This window comes from Phocoena sinus, chromosome 12, assembly GCF_008692025.1.
Source record: "Phocoena sinus isolate mPhoSin1 chromosome 12, mPhoSin1.pri, whole genome shotgun sequence".
NCBI lineage: Eukaryota > Metazoa > Chordata > Mammalia > Artiodactyla > Phocoenidae > Phocoena > Phocoena sinus.
Window position 1 is genome coordinate 39,135,716 of NC_045774.1, and position 16,314 is coordinate 39,152,029.

The window sequence follows — 16,314 nt, forward strand, 5'->3', positions numbered from 1 at the left end:
TAGGAAGCAGAATGAGGATAAAAGCTTTTTGAGCTAAGTATGTATGCCTTAGGAAGATTTATCTGATAATTAGGATAGAAGGCAGCAGTTAAGTATGGTGGCTGTTGGAATGGTGTAATCAAGAAGGGCATAGAGGGCCTGAAATAATTCTTTGAATGTAGAATTGACTGAATCTGGATTTAAATATTGGCAGTGATAGAATAATAAATAATAACCAGGTTCTGATCCTAGATAACTGAGAGGAAACTGTTGCTGTTAACTCAGGAAAAAAAAGAGAGAATAGGTGTTTTATTAAACTTTTTTTTCCCCCCCAGGGAGTCAGGTTGTGCAAAGAGATGGGGAAAATATAATCTAGTATATAATATGTTAGCTTGTGGGTACTGCACCACATTGTGTGTGTGTGTGTGTGTGTGTCCAGCAGGAAGTAAAAAATTTGGGTGTGTAACTCATAAAAGAAATCAGAGATAGAGATGAAATTCAAACTATGGCAGCATATGCTGAAGAAGACCATTTGGAGTGAGGAGAGCTAGAGCTTTGACAAAAGCTCGTAAGGGAGTTGGTGGAGAAAAGGGAACCTTTGAAGGAACAGTGAAAAAAGAGAACCAAGAACCTGTTTAGTAGGCCTTAGGAAAAGAGTCTTAAGAATGACAGCATAATGTCTGTTTAAAAAAGGTAAAGGAGTGTGAGGATTAAGAAGTAGCCTTGGGATTTGACAGCCAGTATATGTCTAGTGTCTTGAAAAACCATTTATAGAGTGCTGGCCTGGAAGGATTGGGAGGGAGAGTTAGATGGCTATGAGGAAATGGATCCAATGAGAATAGGCTGCTGATTTAAGGAGTTTTGTAATGCAGATAGTAAGTCTTAGAGGGAGGCTGAATTAAAGAAGTTTTTAGGCTGGGGAGATTTAATTATTTGTATTTTGAGAATAGTCATAAGGGATCTAACCCGTGAGAGAGAATGTGATCAAGAGAAGGCATATAGAAGTTACTTTTCCTCCAAGGAAAAATGAATGACAATAGAAAATTTGAGGTTGAGAGAGTGTTTATGTCAGATAACCTCCATTTTAAACCATAGTTGTCTGCTTAGGGTTGACTTTGAGGTAAGGAAAAATAGCGTAAGTTTGGGAAATGAGCTTATTACAGTTTCAAAGTAGCATTGTGCATGGCATATGTAGATGCTCAGTTAATGTTATTCAGGTCCTTCGTATAAGCAGAAGACATTCATGTTTTTTGTCATGGATCCAGTTGACTGTTGTTATGAATGGTTTAGTTGATAGATGTTAGTTAGTTTGTAACCCCCAATGTTTCTGCTTCTCTGCTTTCTGAAGGTCATCAGAGAATTGCATTTCCTAGAGTGCTTGTGATATGTAGGGTCATGTCTCTAGTACTGGTCAGTGAGTTATGAGTAGAAGTGATAAACATCACCCTCTACTTGCTAATGCAGATTCTCCTTTCTTTTCTGTCACAACCTGTATATCATTTGAGATGGTGGCTTCTCTGGCAGCCTGGATTCTTTTAGTTGACTATGTAGAACCAACCATGTACATGTACATGAGCAAGAAATACATCTTTGCTGTTTAAGCCACCTCTATTTGGAGGTTGTTACTGTAGCAACTTAACCTAATATAGGTGATTGAATTAAAACTTAATGATGGGAATTAGCCAGGTGGTGTGCTGCTCTTATTTAAGGGCATGGGATAATTAAGGGTGCTAGTGAGTACATGTTGCAAGTGAGTATGGGTAAGTACATATTGCCATAATTGTTAAACTAAGTTGGGAAAGTAGGGTTCAAGTGAGACCAAGAAAGAGCTTATAGACTGTACAGGAGCTAGCAAAAAGAAAGTAGCACCTGCATCAACTTAAATATAACTTTAGGTTCTTGATGTTAAAGGCACATATTAACAGCTGTATTTTGGCATATTGGTTTGCTTTAACGTTTCTAGAGGCAGTAATTCACTCTGATATATGTGAATAGTGTATCTACTCCCATTTATTTCACTTAAAAATATTTTTAAAATACTTTCTTGTACTCTGATTTCAGTGTGATTTTCTGAAATGGTCATCAGTCTTTTTTAAGATTTTAAGTTAAAAAGTAAAAATACAGCTAGCCATTTTGCTGTTAATCCAAATCCATCCATTATCAGAAATAACACTTGTAGAATGAGGGACCCAAACTCAAAATGCCATCATGGTTCTCTTTAGTATTTAGAAACTGGTTTAGTTACTCTGTGATTATTTACACTTTTATTGATTGTATTTTTCTCTTATACATGTGATTGAGTATATCCCAGTGGAATGCAAGTTTTAAAAAAAACTTAGAATAAGTCTGCATGTTAAAATAAGCATCCACTTTAGGATTGACATTTGTAGCTTATCCGGTGCTCACATAAAGTAAAAAAAGAGTTACACTTCTGTCTTATGAAAATGTGTAGACTTAGCTTGATTATATTTCAGCATAAACTGTAAAGTGAACTTCAATTTTCTAAACCTTAAACTATTTGATTACAGAATTTTCATTTTTTCTTGAAAAATTCTAGATCACAAATTCCTGTTTTGTTTTCAGATTCCTGGATTTTGTGAGAATGAGAAAGGAGTGGTCCCTTGTAATATTCTGGTTGGCTACAAAGCTGTATACCGTTTGTGCTTTGGCTTGGCTATGTTCTACCTTCTCCTATCTCTATTAATGATCAAAGTGAAGAGCAGCAGTGATCCTAGAGCTGCAGTACACAATGGGTAAGGTTTTTAATAAACTTCAATATAAAGTCTGGATAGTCTCTTCTCAGTAATTTTGAGTCTGTCTAAAGAAAGTTTAAGGTAAAATAAACTTGAACAATATGCAGAATTATTTTATTCATGAATGACAAGGTAAGAAAATCCTCTTGTCTCTATTAGAGAATGTGTTGGAATTTGGAAATATAAATATTAAATAGTAGCCTTGGGTCATTTATTGGTATAGTCTCTGCATTATGTTTAATAAAGTTGACCCATGTGAACAACGCAGGTTTGAACTGTGCAGTTCCACTTTATATGCAGATTTTTTTCAACAGTAAATACAGTGTACTACACAATCCATGTTGATCTCTAGTTGAATGAATTCACAGATGAGGAACCTCGGATACAGAGGGCCGACTATAAGTTATATATGGATTTTCAACCATGCAGAGAGTTGGCACCCCTAACCCCAGCATTGTTCAAGGGTCAACTGTATTTTCATCCTAAAAAGGAAGATTTATCATATCTGTGACTAATAATGAGGAGCTTATTCCTCCTTCTCCTCTTAGCTTTTTGTAGGCCAATCTTACTACATAAAACTGAACTCAGTTCCTAAGATGTACAGTGCAGCCAAAATGAAAAACTTTATTCCTTTGAAACAAGGTGATTGATTGATTTTCTAAATGGTTATACTGAACAACCTAGAAACTTCAGGGTCCCTTTTATCAGTCTCCCTTAATATAGAGCACTACTTCTCACACTCAATTTTGAATGTTTTGAATTTTATCACTGTTTTTTCCCCTCATAAATTAAAAAAATTTTTTTGGAATATCTGCTATTGCTTATCTATTCACATGCTACCAAAGACAAGAAGAATGAACAAGTGAAATATTAATGAAAAAAGATGTGCTGTGCCAGGTTGATTTTATTTTGTTTTTTTTTTTGTTCCCTTAGTCATTGGTTGTTTTAATTTTAATTTTTTTTGCACTCTTAAAACATCTTTACTAAATGTATTTTTAAACACTTCTCAAAATGCATTACAGGGTGGCTATCACAGTCATTTCATGAGATAACATTCTCAAAACATGCACTAAGCACTCATGTCACTGTTAATGTTTTTTTTAAATTGAGTTATAATTGACATATAACATTGTGTCAGGTTTAAAGTGTACAAAGTGTTAATTTCATACTTTAATATATTATAATATGATTACCATCATAGTATTAGCTGACACCTCTATCATATCACATAATTATTATTTCTTAGTTGTGATGAGAACAGTTAAGATCTAGTCTCTTAGAAGCTTTAAAGCACATTTTTCTTTTTCAGATTCCACATATTGGTAATATCATAAATGTTTGTTTTTCTTTGTCTGGCTTATCTCACTTAGCATAATGCCCTCAAGGTCCATCCATGTTCTTGCAAATGACAGGATTTCCTTCTTTCTCGTGGCTGAATAATATTCCATTGTGTATATATACTATAGTTTCTTTATTCATCTGTTGACAGATACTTAAGGTTGTTTTTATATCTTGCCAATTATGAATAATTCTTCAATAAACATGGATGTGCAGATATCGTTTCAGTACCCTATTTTCACTTTCTTTGGATATATACGTAGAAGTGGGATTGCTGGATTGTATGGTAGTTCCATTTTTATATTTTTTGAGGAACCTTCATACTGTTTTTCATAGTGGCTGAACTAGTGTACATTCCCAGTAACAGTGCATAAGGGTTCCCATTTCACCACATTCTCACCAACACTTGTTATTTCTTGTCATCATGATAGCCATTCTAATAGGTCTGAGGTGGTGATATCTCATAATGGTTTTGATTTACATTTCTCTGATGATTAGTGATGTTGAGCACCTTTTCATATGCCTGTTGGCCATTTGTATGCCTTCTTTGGAAAAGTATTTAGTTCCTCTGTCCATTTTTTAATTGGATTGTTTGTTTTTTTAATGAGTTGTATGAGTTCTTTATATATATTTGGTATTAACCACTTTTTGATACATCGTTTGCAAATATTTTCTCCTATTCTGTAGGTTGTCTTTTCATTTTGTTGATTGTTCCTTTTGCTTTGCAGAAGCTTGTTAGTTTGATGTAGTCCCACTTGTTTGATTTTACTTCTGTTGCTTGTACTTTTGCTGTCTCATCCAAAAACTCATTGCCAAGACCAGTGTTGTGGAGTTTCTTCCTTACTTTCTTCTTCCCAGTATCAGCATCTTTCTAGTATTGATATCTTTTATGGTATCAGGTCTTAAATGTTTAAGTCTTTAATTCATTTTGAGTTAATTTTGTGAGTCGTGTAATAAAGGAGTCCATTTTCATTTTTCTGTGGTTACCCAGTTTTCCCAAAACTGTTGAGGAGACTGTCCTTTGCCCATTGAGTGTTCTTGACTCCCTTGTCAAATATTCATTAATCCGAAATGGAAGGGTTTATTACTAAGCTCTCTCTATTCTATTCCATTGGTCTATGTGTCTACTTTTATGGTACCACTGTTTTAATTACTGTAGCTTTGTAGTATAGTTTGAAATCAGTAAGTGTGATATTTCCAGCTTTGTCCTTCTCATGGCTGATTTGTCTATTTGGGGTCTTTTGTAGTTACATACAAATTTTAGGATTGTTTTTTCTATTTTTTTGTAAGTGGCATTGAAATTTTTATAGGGAGTACTTTGAATCTATAGGTGGCTTTGGGTAGTATGGACATTTTAACTATTCTTCAGATCCACAAACACGAGTTATCTTTCCATTTGTTTGTGTCTTTTTCAGTTGTTTTTTTTTAATTCAGCCACTGTGCCTTTTGGTTGGTGAATTCATTACATTTACATTTGCGTAATTATTGATATGAAGGACTTACTAATGTCATCTTATTCATTGCTGTCTGGCTGTTTCATATTTCCATAATTTCCTTTTTCTTTGTTAACGCCTATGTAAATTGGTGATTTTCTTTGTAAATTGGTGGTATGGTCTGCTTCCCTATTTTCTGTAAATCTACTTTAGGTTTTTGCTTTGTGGTTACCATGAGGCTTACATAAAACATCTTATAGATAAAACAGCCCATTTTAAGCTGATAGCAACTTCAGTTGTATACAAAAGCCCTACCCATTTACTCCTCTTTTATTTTTTCGATATCACAATTTCTCTCTTTTTATATTGTATATCCATTAACCAATTATAATAGCTATTGTTTTTTAATACTCTTTTTAATCTTTATACTACAGTTACGTAGTTAACACACCATGCTATTAAAGAATTAGATTTTTCTAAACCTGTGTATTTCCATTTACCAGTGTGTTGTATACTTTTGTATGTTTTCGTGTCACTAATTTACTGTCTTTTTGTTTCAACTTGAAGAATTCCTTTCACCATTTTTTACAAGACAGATTTAGTGGTGGTGAATTCCTTGGATTTTGACTGAGAAAATCTTTATTTCTCCTTTGTATCTTAAGGATAACTTTGCTGGACAGAGTAATCTTGGCTGGCATTTTTTTCCTTTCAACACTTTGAGTATGTCACTTAAAGTCATTCTACTCTCTCTTGGCCTATAGGGTTTTCTACTGAGAAATCCACTGAGCCTGATGGAAATGACTTTGTAGATTACAATCTTTTTCATCTAGCTGCTTTTAGGATTCTCTCTTGTTCTTTGATTTTTGACAGTTTTCATTATGTAATATGGCTTAAAAGGTTTGTTTGCATTGAGCTGATATTGTGATCTATTAGCTTTGTGAACTTGGATGTCCAGACTTAGGAAGTTCTCAGCTATTATTTCTTTTCTTTCTTTTTTTTTTTTGTGGTACGCAGGCCTCTCACTGTTGTGGCCTCTCCTGTTGCGGAGCACAGGCTCAGCGGCCATGGCTCACGGGCCTAGCCGCTCCACGGCATGCGGGATCTTCCCGGACCAGGGCATGAACCCGTGTCCCCTGCATCGGCAGGTGGACAGACTCTCAACCACTGCGCCACCAGGGAAGCCCCCCAGCTATTATTTCTTTAAACTTTTTGCCCCCTTCTTCCTCTCTTCTCCTTCTGAAACCCAATCATTCTAATATTTGAATTCCATAGATTACTGAGGCTTTCTTCCCTTTTTAATTTTTTTTCTCTGTTCACCCCTGATTGGGTTATATCAAAATTCCTGTCAGTTTTTTCTGTCTTCCATTTGATCTGCCCTTCTGCAGATGTCCATTGTAAATTTCATGTCTTTTGTTGAATTCTTCAGCTCCAGAGTATGTTTGGTTCTTTTTTATGATTTCTGTCTCTTTGTTAACTTTCTCATTTTATTCATATATTTTTCCTGGTTTTTGTTGAATTATCTTTGTGTTTTCTTATAGCTCATTGAGTTTTCTCAAAACAGCTGTTTTGAACTCTTTATCTGCTAGACTGCAAGATGTTGTGCCCTTGTGCTCAGTTATTGCAGGATTATTGTTATCTTTTGGAGGTGAAATATTTTCTTCATTCTTCACGTTCCTTGTAGTTTTGCATTGCTTTCACATTTGAAGTAGCAGATGCCTCCAATCTCTACTAGTTGTCTTCAGATAAGGTTATTGATCCTGTTATATCTAGGGTTCTCTCTGACTCTGAACACCTGCTTCTCACTTCTTGCGCCTTTCTGTGGCAGAATTCTTAAACTTTTATGTCTTCTCTGATTCTTTCAACTCATTTGGCTAGCTAGTGGAAATCTGTCTTCCAGGCATTTATTGTGTGTTTTCAAAACTATTCATTTGTACAGTGTACCTTATTTACACTTTCATATACACCAGTTATAATAGCTATTGGTGTATATGTAAAATAAACCTGTGAAATGAAACTAATATTCTCATTTTATCATAATGAATTAAAACTGTCCTAAAATACTTTACATGATATTCTTCACTTCTCGTTTTCAGGATATCCTCAGAAAGAATAGAATAGTCACATAAAGTGTAGCTGTTCTTTAAGAATAGCTCTTCAAAGATTTCATACATGAAACTACTTGTTGAATGAATATTTATTAATAAAAAATTATTATTTTTTGTTTTAGATTCTGGTTCTTTAAATTTGCTGCAGCAGTTGCAATTATTATTGGGGCCTTCTTCATTCCAGAAGGAACTTTTACAACTGGTAAGAAATATATTTTTTTCTTTAATTGTGTGATGTTGATATTTTATAAGGAAATTGAAATAATTGTTGCCTGGAACTGTAACTATTTGTTTCCCCCACCCCCACCCCCCCATTGGCAAAATCAAGGCATTTATGTAAACTTTTATTTTTCCCTTTGTATATTGATTGTGAAAATGAAATAATGAAAAGTGAACCAGTCACTCATTTGTGGTTTTTTGCTTTTTTTTTTTCTTTCAGTGTGGTTTTACGTAGGCATGGCAGGTGCCTTTTGCTTCATTCTCATACAGCTAGTCTTACTCATTGATTTTGCCCATTCGTGGAATGAATCATGGGTTGAAAAAATGGAAGAAGGGAACTCAAGATGTTGGTACGCAGGTAAGCTTTTTGTCTTACAGAACATCTTCAAGATAGCTGAAGTTTGAAAGTGAGAACAGATATGTAGACTGTGGGAAAATCACGATTTTTATGGTATAATTTTCTGTGAGGAGGTTTTTAGCTTAAGTTTGTGAGTGGCATCTTATCACATTATATCAGCAACTTTACTTGTAGAGAGAGTTTTTGGCATGTCAACTAGGAACATACCCAAAAACCAGGAAATAATCCAGAAGACCATGAATGGCTAAAATAGAAGTTCCAAAGCCTATTGCTGAATGCATGTATATTTTACAGCCTAATTTCCTGGGAAGCCTACAGAAGGTTAAAAGTAAAATATTAAAGGGACGAGGACTGCTAGAAATAGATGAACAAACAGTGGTACAATTCTTAAACAGCAGCAAGCAGGAAAAATAAAAAAGCAACTCTGAAACATTTTGTGTAAGTGCAAAGAATGCCCTTATGTGTAACTAACACCTAAGGGAATTTTTACAGTAGTGTTTTAATGTTTATTTATGATGATGAGCTCGAGTCCTGTGCTTATGCTCTAAAACAGGGATCAAAATTCAGATGCTTACAACAGGTAACAAAAATGCGGAAGGAGAACCAGGTTTAAGTGCATTTTCAATCCTTTTGCAAATAGAAGGGACTGTGATGAATTGGAGAGTGTAAAGGCCTTTATCTAAAATGCATATAGCTACTGCTCAGTTCCATCTAGTAGTTGCCTTGTGGAAATGTGAACCCAGTGTTGCTTAACTTTTCTGATTTTTCCAAAAGAAGCCATAAATCTGAATTTTTATGTGAAATGATCTGAGTTTCAGCTAAAAAAAAAGAATAATTTTTTAAAAAAAATCAGAGTGAAAGCTAAATTCAGCATGTCTGCTAGCTTCATATTTTCTCTCATACAACTAGTTTGTGGTATTCGATCTCAGTGGTTAAAATAAAGGGTTTGGTATTCAAAGAAATGAACTTTGGTCATTTGGAAAATTTACTTATATAGAATATCTCATTTTTTAATGTTAAATCTAGTGTAAGAGTTTCTGCTTTGTTCCCTACTATATCCCTAGGGCCTTTGTAAGTATTCAGTAAATATTTGTTTGATGGATCCCCTGTCAGTGAGGCACATCGACATAAATACATGTATATTAAGCATACATTAGCACAGAAACTAAAACGTGTGTGTGTGATAGAAGAAACTTAGGTTGTCTTATTAAATAATAATGACTTACTCTTGAATAATTTTTTTTAAGATTTTAGTTGATGAGGAAAAGCATTTTTTGCAGGCTTAGCATTAACAAAATAATTTTCTTAGTGCCCTTGTTTACAACTGAATGATTATCATTCTTTAAAAACCTTAATATTTCCCTCCTAGTTATTTTTCTGTATTTTGAAAATAATGGCTAATACATCTGAATGTGTTTTGGAAACTCTATGAAGATCATAGTATGTTATTGTCCTTGAAAACACATCATCATAATGAGCTATATATAAAGACTATAAAATTCTTAATGTGATAACGCTCAGAATATCTTTACCTGCTTATATAGCCTGTGTAATGCTGACACAATGTTAGTTGCTTAAAGTAATATTTTTGAATGAAATAAGATTGCTTGTAAAATGAGCCATATGCCTAATTCCTAATATTAGTGATAAAATCTAATTGTCCAATGTATTTCTTTCACAGCTTTGTTATCAGCTACAGCTCTGAATTATCTGCTGTCTTTAGTTGCTATCGTCCTGTTTTTTGTTTACTATACTCATCCAGCTGGTTGTGCAGAAAATAAAGCGTTCATCAGTGTCAACATGCTCCTCTGCCTTGGTGCTTCTATAATGTCTATACTTCCAAAAATCCAAGTAAGCTTGGATTAGTTCATTAATGTTTATGAAGCTTCTATTTTTTAAGTTTTCCTAAATCTTGAATGATAACAATATTTTTCTGTTTGCTTATTTTTTTGTAGGAATCACAACCAAGATCTGGCTTGTTACAGTCTTCGGTAATTACAGTCTATACAATGTATTTGACATGGTCTGCTATGACTAATGAACCAGGTATGTTCGTTTGCTTGGATTTGTTTCTTTTTAATGAATCCTACAGCTTTTCTTTTTTCAAAGATGGTCATTTTGTAAAATTAAGCTCACAGAGAAATGAAGAGAATGGGAATAATACTATTTTCATCTTTGATGTATTGCTATATTTTTTCACTTAGTTTCTTCTTTCACTAGCAAAACTATAAGAAATTATACGGAAATTATAAGAAATATACCTAATTTGTACAGTGCATATGATAGTATATGTAGAAGGAAATAAGAGCTGTTAAAATGTTTGTTGATTCTACTGTAAATAGTATAGTTTTTTTCCACCTATTATTTTTTGTCTGTGATTACCTAAAAAGTGCATATAATTGGTCTTTGTAATCTTTTTATAGGCCAGTTTTATTGCATTCTGTGGGAGTAGAAGCCTGTATATGTCATTTGCGGTGAAACAAATTAGAAGTTAATAATTACAGTCAACCCTTGAACAACAGAGTTTTGAACTGCACAGGTCCACTCATCCATAGATTTTTTTCAAATATATGTACTGCATTACTACACGATCTGCAGATATGAATGGCTGGATATGGAGGCCAGCCATAAAATTATATGCAGATTTTCAACTGTGTGAGGGGGTTGATGCCCCTAATCCACTTGTTGTTCAAGAGTCAACTGTACTATTTTTTGAAAAGGAAAAAAATGGTCTTTCTTCCTCAGAATAAAGAAAAATTATAAAATGTTTTCTGAATCTTATATTTCATTGAGTTTATAAATTTTATAGATGCTTTATCACTAGTTGGAGAAAATGTTTTTGTTTTTTTTTTTTTTTTTTTAGTTTACTAGAGAAAGATTCCTTATATTTGTCCAGGTAAGTGTCTAGAAAAAAACTAATAGTAATTTGCTTTAGGGATTATCCTTATATGAATGGCTTAAAGATAAAAAACATTTTTCATTGATAAGGTGGCAATTGACATATCTGGCTTTGTGGGAGGAAAACATGTGGGACACTTAAGTGGATACCAACCCTATTTAAATTCTTTATTTACGGGAGTCAAGAAGCTGAATAAGCATTAGGTCATTATGCCTTGTTTGCTCATTTCCACAAACCATTTGCTAAAATTCTAGTAACTGATTTTATGTATAAACTATATAACAATGTAGTTTGGCAAATTGATAATAACAATAGTCTTTTATTAAGTTTATCTCACACTTTGTAGTAGGAAAGCCAGTGCATTTTAGTTTAGAATATCTGAATTTTATTCTTTACTTGAGCTTTGCTTTAGAGGTCATCTAAATTTCACCAGTTTCCTGATCAACGAAAAGCTTAATGTCTCAGCTCCTGCATGAGGTTGAAAATGAAATTGTTTTCCAAGCACGTCTATAAAATTAGCACTATAAAATTTGTATAAAAAGGTCTCTATAAAGTTGTCCTAAAGTATTTTTTTGTTGTTTTTGCCTTTTTCTAACAAAATGTTTTGAATTTGCAAGAGTATAAGAGTTAAAAAAAACTACATTGTGCTCTGAAAAAAATTTTATACTATTCTAAGATTTTAATTTGACCTTAATTTACATTATAGAAACAGAGTGCAACCCAAGTCTACTGAGCATAATTGGATATAATACAACAAGCACTGTCCCAAAGGAGGGGCAGTCTGTACAGTGGTGGCATGCTCAAGGAATTATTGGACTAATCCTCTTTTTACTGTGTGTGTTTTATTCAAGGTAAGAAAAATTATGGATTTTCATTTTTTTTAAAAGTCCAGCTATTTTTCATATATGAATCTTTAAATTCCCCTTTTTTTCCTTCTCTCTTTCTAAACCGTCTTCCATGCAGCATCCGTACTTCAAACAATAGTCAGGTTAATAAACTGACTCTAACAAGTGATGAATCAACATTAATAGAAGATGGTGGAGCCAGAAGTGACGGATCACTGGAGGATAGAGATGATGTTCACCGAGCTGTAGATAATGAAAAGGATGGTGTCACTTACAGTTACTCCTTCTTTCACTTTATGCTTTTCCTGGCTTCGCTTTATATCATGATGACCCTTACCAACTGGTACAGGTACTTATATTTTATGAAAACTTTGCATGTGGAAACTGATGGCTTTTTTGTGATTTCATTGTTAAATGTGGTATGGAGTACTTTTTAATCCTCCAATATATTTCAAAATTTACAGCTAAATGAATAGTGAGATCAGTTTCAGAAATGCAGGCTTTATTTCCTTGCTTCAGCAATAACAATCATTGAAATATTTCCACATCTTGAAGAGACTGAAATAAAGTTTCATGAAACTAACACATTGCTTAGGGAAATACATGTTGACAGTTGATCAAACACAATGCTTGCTTTTCTTTTTAATACTGACTAACCAGTTCCCAACATAGTGCAATAAAAAGATACCTTTCTTCTGTTTTGTTCAAACTTTGTCATTAAAATTTTTGAAAATTTCAAAATTGAGATGTGAATACATTAACATAGATGGATTCTTAGAATTCTTCAAAACTAATTTTTGTTTTTTTATCACTTCAAAACTAATCTTTTTGAAGATTAGTTAGTTGGAAGATAGCGGTTTATATTTTGTTTTTAAAAATTCTAATTTTGTCCAAAGGACTACTGAAAGATTTAAGATTCAAGTTGAACTGTGTGGTTAGGGCAGTTCTAGTTTTAATAATTTTTAATGCATAATATCCTTAACAGTTTGTAAGAGGGCTCTGAATACCATCAAAAGATGTAGAGAAAAGATTATTCTTTGCTTTATTTCTTTGAGAGCAGCCTCTACCAGCATTTATTATTGAAAAATACATATATTTTAAAATTCCTACACTGCAGTTTCTTAAGGTATACGAACCCAAATAGTTCTCAGTAATTCACAGCTTTGGCTGTCAGGTTAATAGTAAATGTTAAGATTAGATGAAAAATATTTTTGGTATGTTTCATCAACATAAAAGTCAGCTAACTTTGGGATGTATTTCCTTCCCAGTTTCTTAAATCTGAGAAGGTGGAGGGGGTTCCCATATACACTCTGAACAGATTATATTCCTTATAACATAAAGACTTACCAATTCTAAATTGTATGTCTTATTTATTTATCTAGAGGTCACATTCCATTTCTCTCGTAATTAGTGAGCCAGAAAAACATAAAGATTTTCTGAGTATTAGCTAAAAGAGCTGTTTCAGAGGCCTATGTCCTCTACTCCTTTAAAGAAAATTGATTTTACCTTCACATTAGCTATCAAAGTGGTGTGGAAAAGCAAGGCAACAGATAATTAGTCCAGCAACTATATATCTGTTATCACAAATTATATACAAAGAATATTTCTGAAGTAATGAAGCCTGATGGCTTGATGACCGATAATCCAACCTCTCCCCCCTTTTTTTTTTCCTTAAATTTTAGGTATGAGCCTTCTCGTGAGATGAAAAGTCAGTGGACAGCTGTCTGGGTGAAAATCTCTTCTAGTTGGATTGGCATTGTGCTGTATGTTTGGACACTGGTGGCACCACTTGTTCTTACAAATCGTGATTTTGACTGAATGGGACTTCTGGCATGAAAGTCTCACTTTGATCATCACTTATTTGAAATTAACAGTATTCCCAACTTTTTTAAAGTTGCGTATATGTGTGCTTCCCATGTAACTTCTCCAGTGTTCTGGCATGAATTAGATTTTACCGCTTGCCATTTTATTCATTATAGTCTTGCCAAGCACATTGATAGGTGTTTTAGATTGAAGCAGAGTTCTGAGTATGTTGGTGGTGATAAGTTAGGAGAAGTGGACATTGTTAGGTTTATCCTTTGCTCAGTACCTGTGAAAAGAATAAAAACAAAACTGCTTGACAGTTTGATTTTTAAATTGTGTTATAACTTAAGCTGTTTTAGAAAAATACGAAAAGAAATTTATGGCTGCCTTCTGAAATATTTGATGCCTTGCCCTACAGGATACTGCAAAGAACATGGCTATCCTAAAATTGTATAAACAAGTCAGTTAAATGCCAGTTTTCTAAAAAATATTTTCAGATTTTTCCCTTGATAGGAAGAGCAGGAACTTACACAAGTGTGGAGTGTTTGATTGACAACAGTGTAGCTTATGGTGGAGACTGAGATACAGAGCTTTCAAAGAAAGATTGCTGGTGGTGGGTACTAAATTGAATACCCAAGGTGGTTTGTAATGATTCCTGGGTAGGGATGGCCTTCCATACTTACATAGTGAACTTTGTTTTGGTCATTATAAACACATGCAGATGTGTTAAAATGTGTTCAGTGGGTTCAGTGGAGTGATTAGGAACTCTGAAGGATTTAGACAAAGGCCTTGAAAAGGATAATCATGGGTTAGAAGGAGGTTGAAAATCACTTGGAAATTTCGTTTTGAAAATCAGAGTTTATGATAAACTTTTGACAGAACAGGAAGAAACTGCAAAATAGGCTTCAGTAGACAAAGTCTCACTTAGTTTTCTCATTTAAAAAATGAAGAAGCTGGGTTTCCCTGGTGGCGCAGTGGTTGAGAGTCCCCCTGCCGATGCAGGGGACACGGGTTCGTGTCCCGGTCCGGGAGGATCCCACATGCCACAGAGTGGCTGGGCCCGTGAGCCATGGCCGCTGAGCCTGCATTTCCAGAGCCTGTGCTCCGCAACAGGAGAGGCCACATCAGTGAGAGGCCCGCGTACCGCAAAAAAAAAAAAGAAACTGAAGCATAGGCTTAAACACAGCTTATCAGTGGCAAAGCTGGGAAATCCCAAGTCTGTCAAAACAACTGGCATTCTTTCTGGCATTCAAAAATAATTACTATTCAAATATATGCATAATAGATTTTACACCTTGTGAGTGGTGGATAATTTATGTAAGTTGCTGGTGTCCAGCATGCCTTCTACACACAGACAGGCCAGGAGAATGATGGACTGCTGTAAACTCCTGCTTACAGTATACTATACAGTTCAAAAGATGCTTTTGTATTTGCTGCCATCCAATTGAAATATATAGATTATAATCTTTCAACCTGAAAATCAAGCAGTATCAGTGTTAACTTAGGTAGAAACTCTTAGTTACTTGTGTGATTAGTGTCTTAATGAATCTTAAAATCTACATTTGCTTCTTTTAAGATATTTATTAATGTGAATGAAGTATAACAATTTAATTTCCCACCTGTGTTGATATTGTGTTCATGATTTCAAATGGCTGTGTTCTATCTTTAAATAAATGAATTCAGAGAAAGTGTGTGGTGTATTAATTCTTTAGCAGTTTGAATTTAGGTGGTATAATATCCAGATCTACTTTCTTCCTGTGTACGTGACACTGAGGGTTAACTGACCATTTTCTGTACTGAAAAACTGAGTTGTTTTTAAGGTGATATTTACCCTTTTGGTCCTCTGTAAGAAACTCCTGAGTGGATCTCAAAGGTAATTCAAGTGGTGTTCTCCTAAAGAACCTTCAGGAGGGAGACCAGTTAAGTTTGGAGAATATTTTTAATTCATTTGATTGATAGATATTCTACACTTGCTGTGTCCTCCAGGCATTTTTTCCCTGAGTGGCAAACTGATGCTGCTTCCTCTGACAATTAAGATAGTATTAAAAATAATAATAATAAAATGCTCTATTCCATAACAATGAAATATCAGGAAGAGAAATTAAAGAAACAATCCCATTTACCTTTGCATCAAAAAGAATAAAATACCTAGAAATAAACCTACCTAAGGAGGCAAAAGACCTGTACTCTGAAAACTTAAGATGCAGATGAGGGAAACTGAAGACAACACAAACAGATGGAAAGATATACCATGTTCTTGGCTTGGAAGAATCAGTATTAAAATGACCATACTACCCAAAGCAACCTACAGATTCAATGCAATCCCTATCAAATTGCCAATGGCATTCTTCACAGAACTGGAACAGAAAAAAATTTTAATTTGTATGGAAACACAAAAAGCCCCGAATAGCCAAAACAATCTTGAAAAAGAAAATGAGCTGGAGGAATCACGTGCCTTGATTTCAGACTATACTACAAAGCTACAGTAATCAAAGCAGTATGGCACTGGGACAAAAAGACACATAGATCAATGGAACAGGATAGCCTGGAAATAAGCCCACACACTTGTGGACAATCTATGA

At 34.2% G+C, this 16,314-nt stretch overlaps 1 protein-coding gene across 4 annotated transcripts in view; it reads left to right on the plus strand.

Moving 5' to 3' along the window:
* The window catches only part of SERINC1 (serine incorporator 1), a 31,907-nt gene extending 16,898 nt beyond the window's left edge, over positions 1-15,009 (plus strand). For 2 of the 4 annotated variants that reach the window (XM_032651033.1, XM_032651036.1), the window contains 8 exons: positions 2,563-2,732; positions 7,731-7,810; positions 8,048-8,185; positions 9,867-10,036; positions 10,141-10,231; positions 11,791-11,935; positions 12,048-12,278; positions 13,612-15,009. In XM_032651033.1, the coding sequence (XP_032506924.1) occupies positions 2,563-2,732; positions 7,731-7,810; positions 8,048-8,185; positions 9,867-10,036; positions 10,141-10,231; positions 11,791-11,935; positions 12,048-12,278; positions 13,612-13,747 (1,161 nt within the window). In that variant the 3' untranslated portion in view covers positions 13,748-15,009. The remainder of the gene's footprint in view (positions 1-2,562; positions 2,733-7,730; positions 7,811-8,047; positions 8,186-9,866; positions 10,037-10,140; positions 10,232-11,790; positions 11,936-12,047; positions 12,279-13,611) is intronic. The other 2 variants (XM_032651034.1, XM_032651035.1) reach the window with 2 other exon arrangements.
* Positions 15,010-16,314: the final 1,305 nt, after the last annotated feature.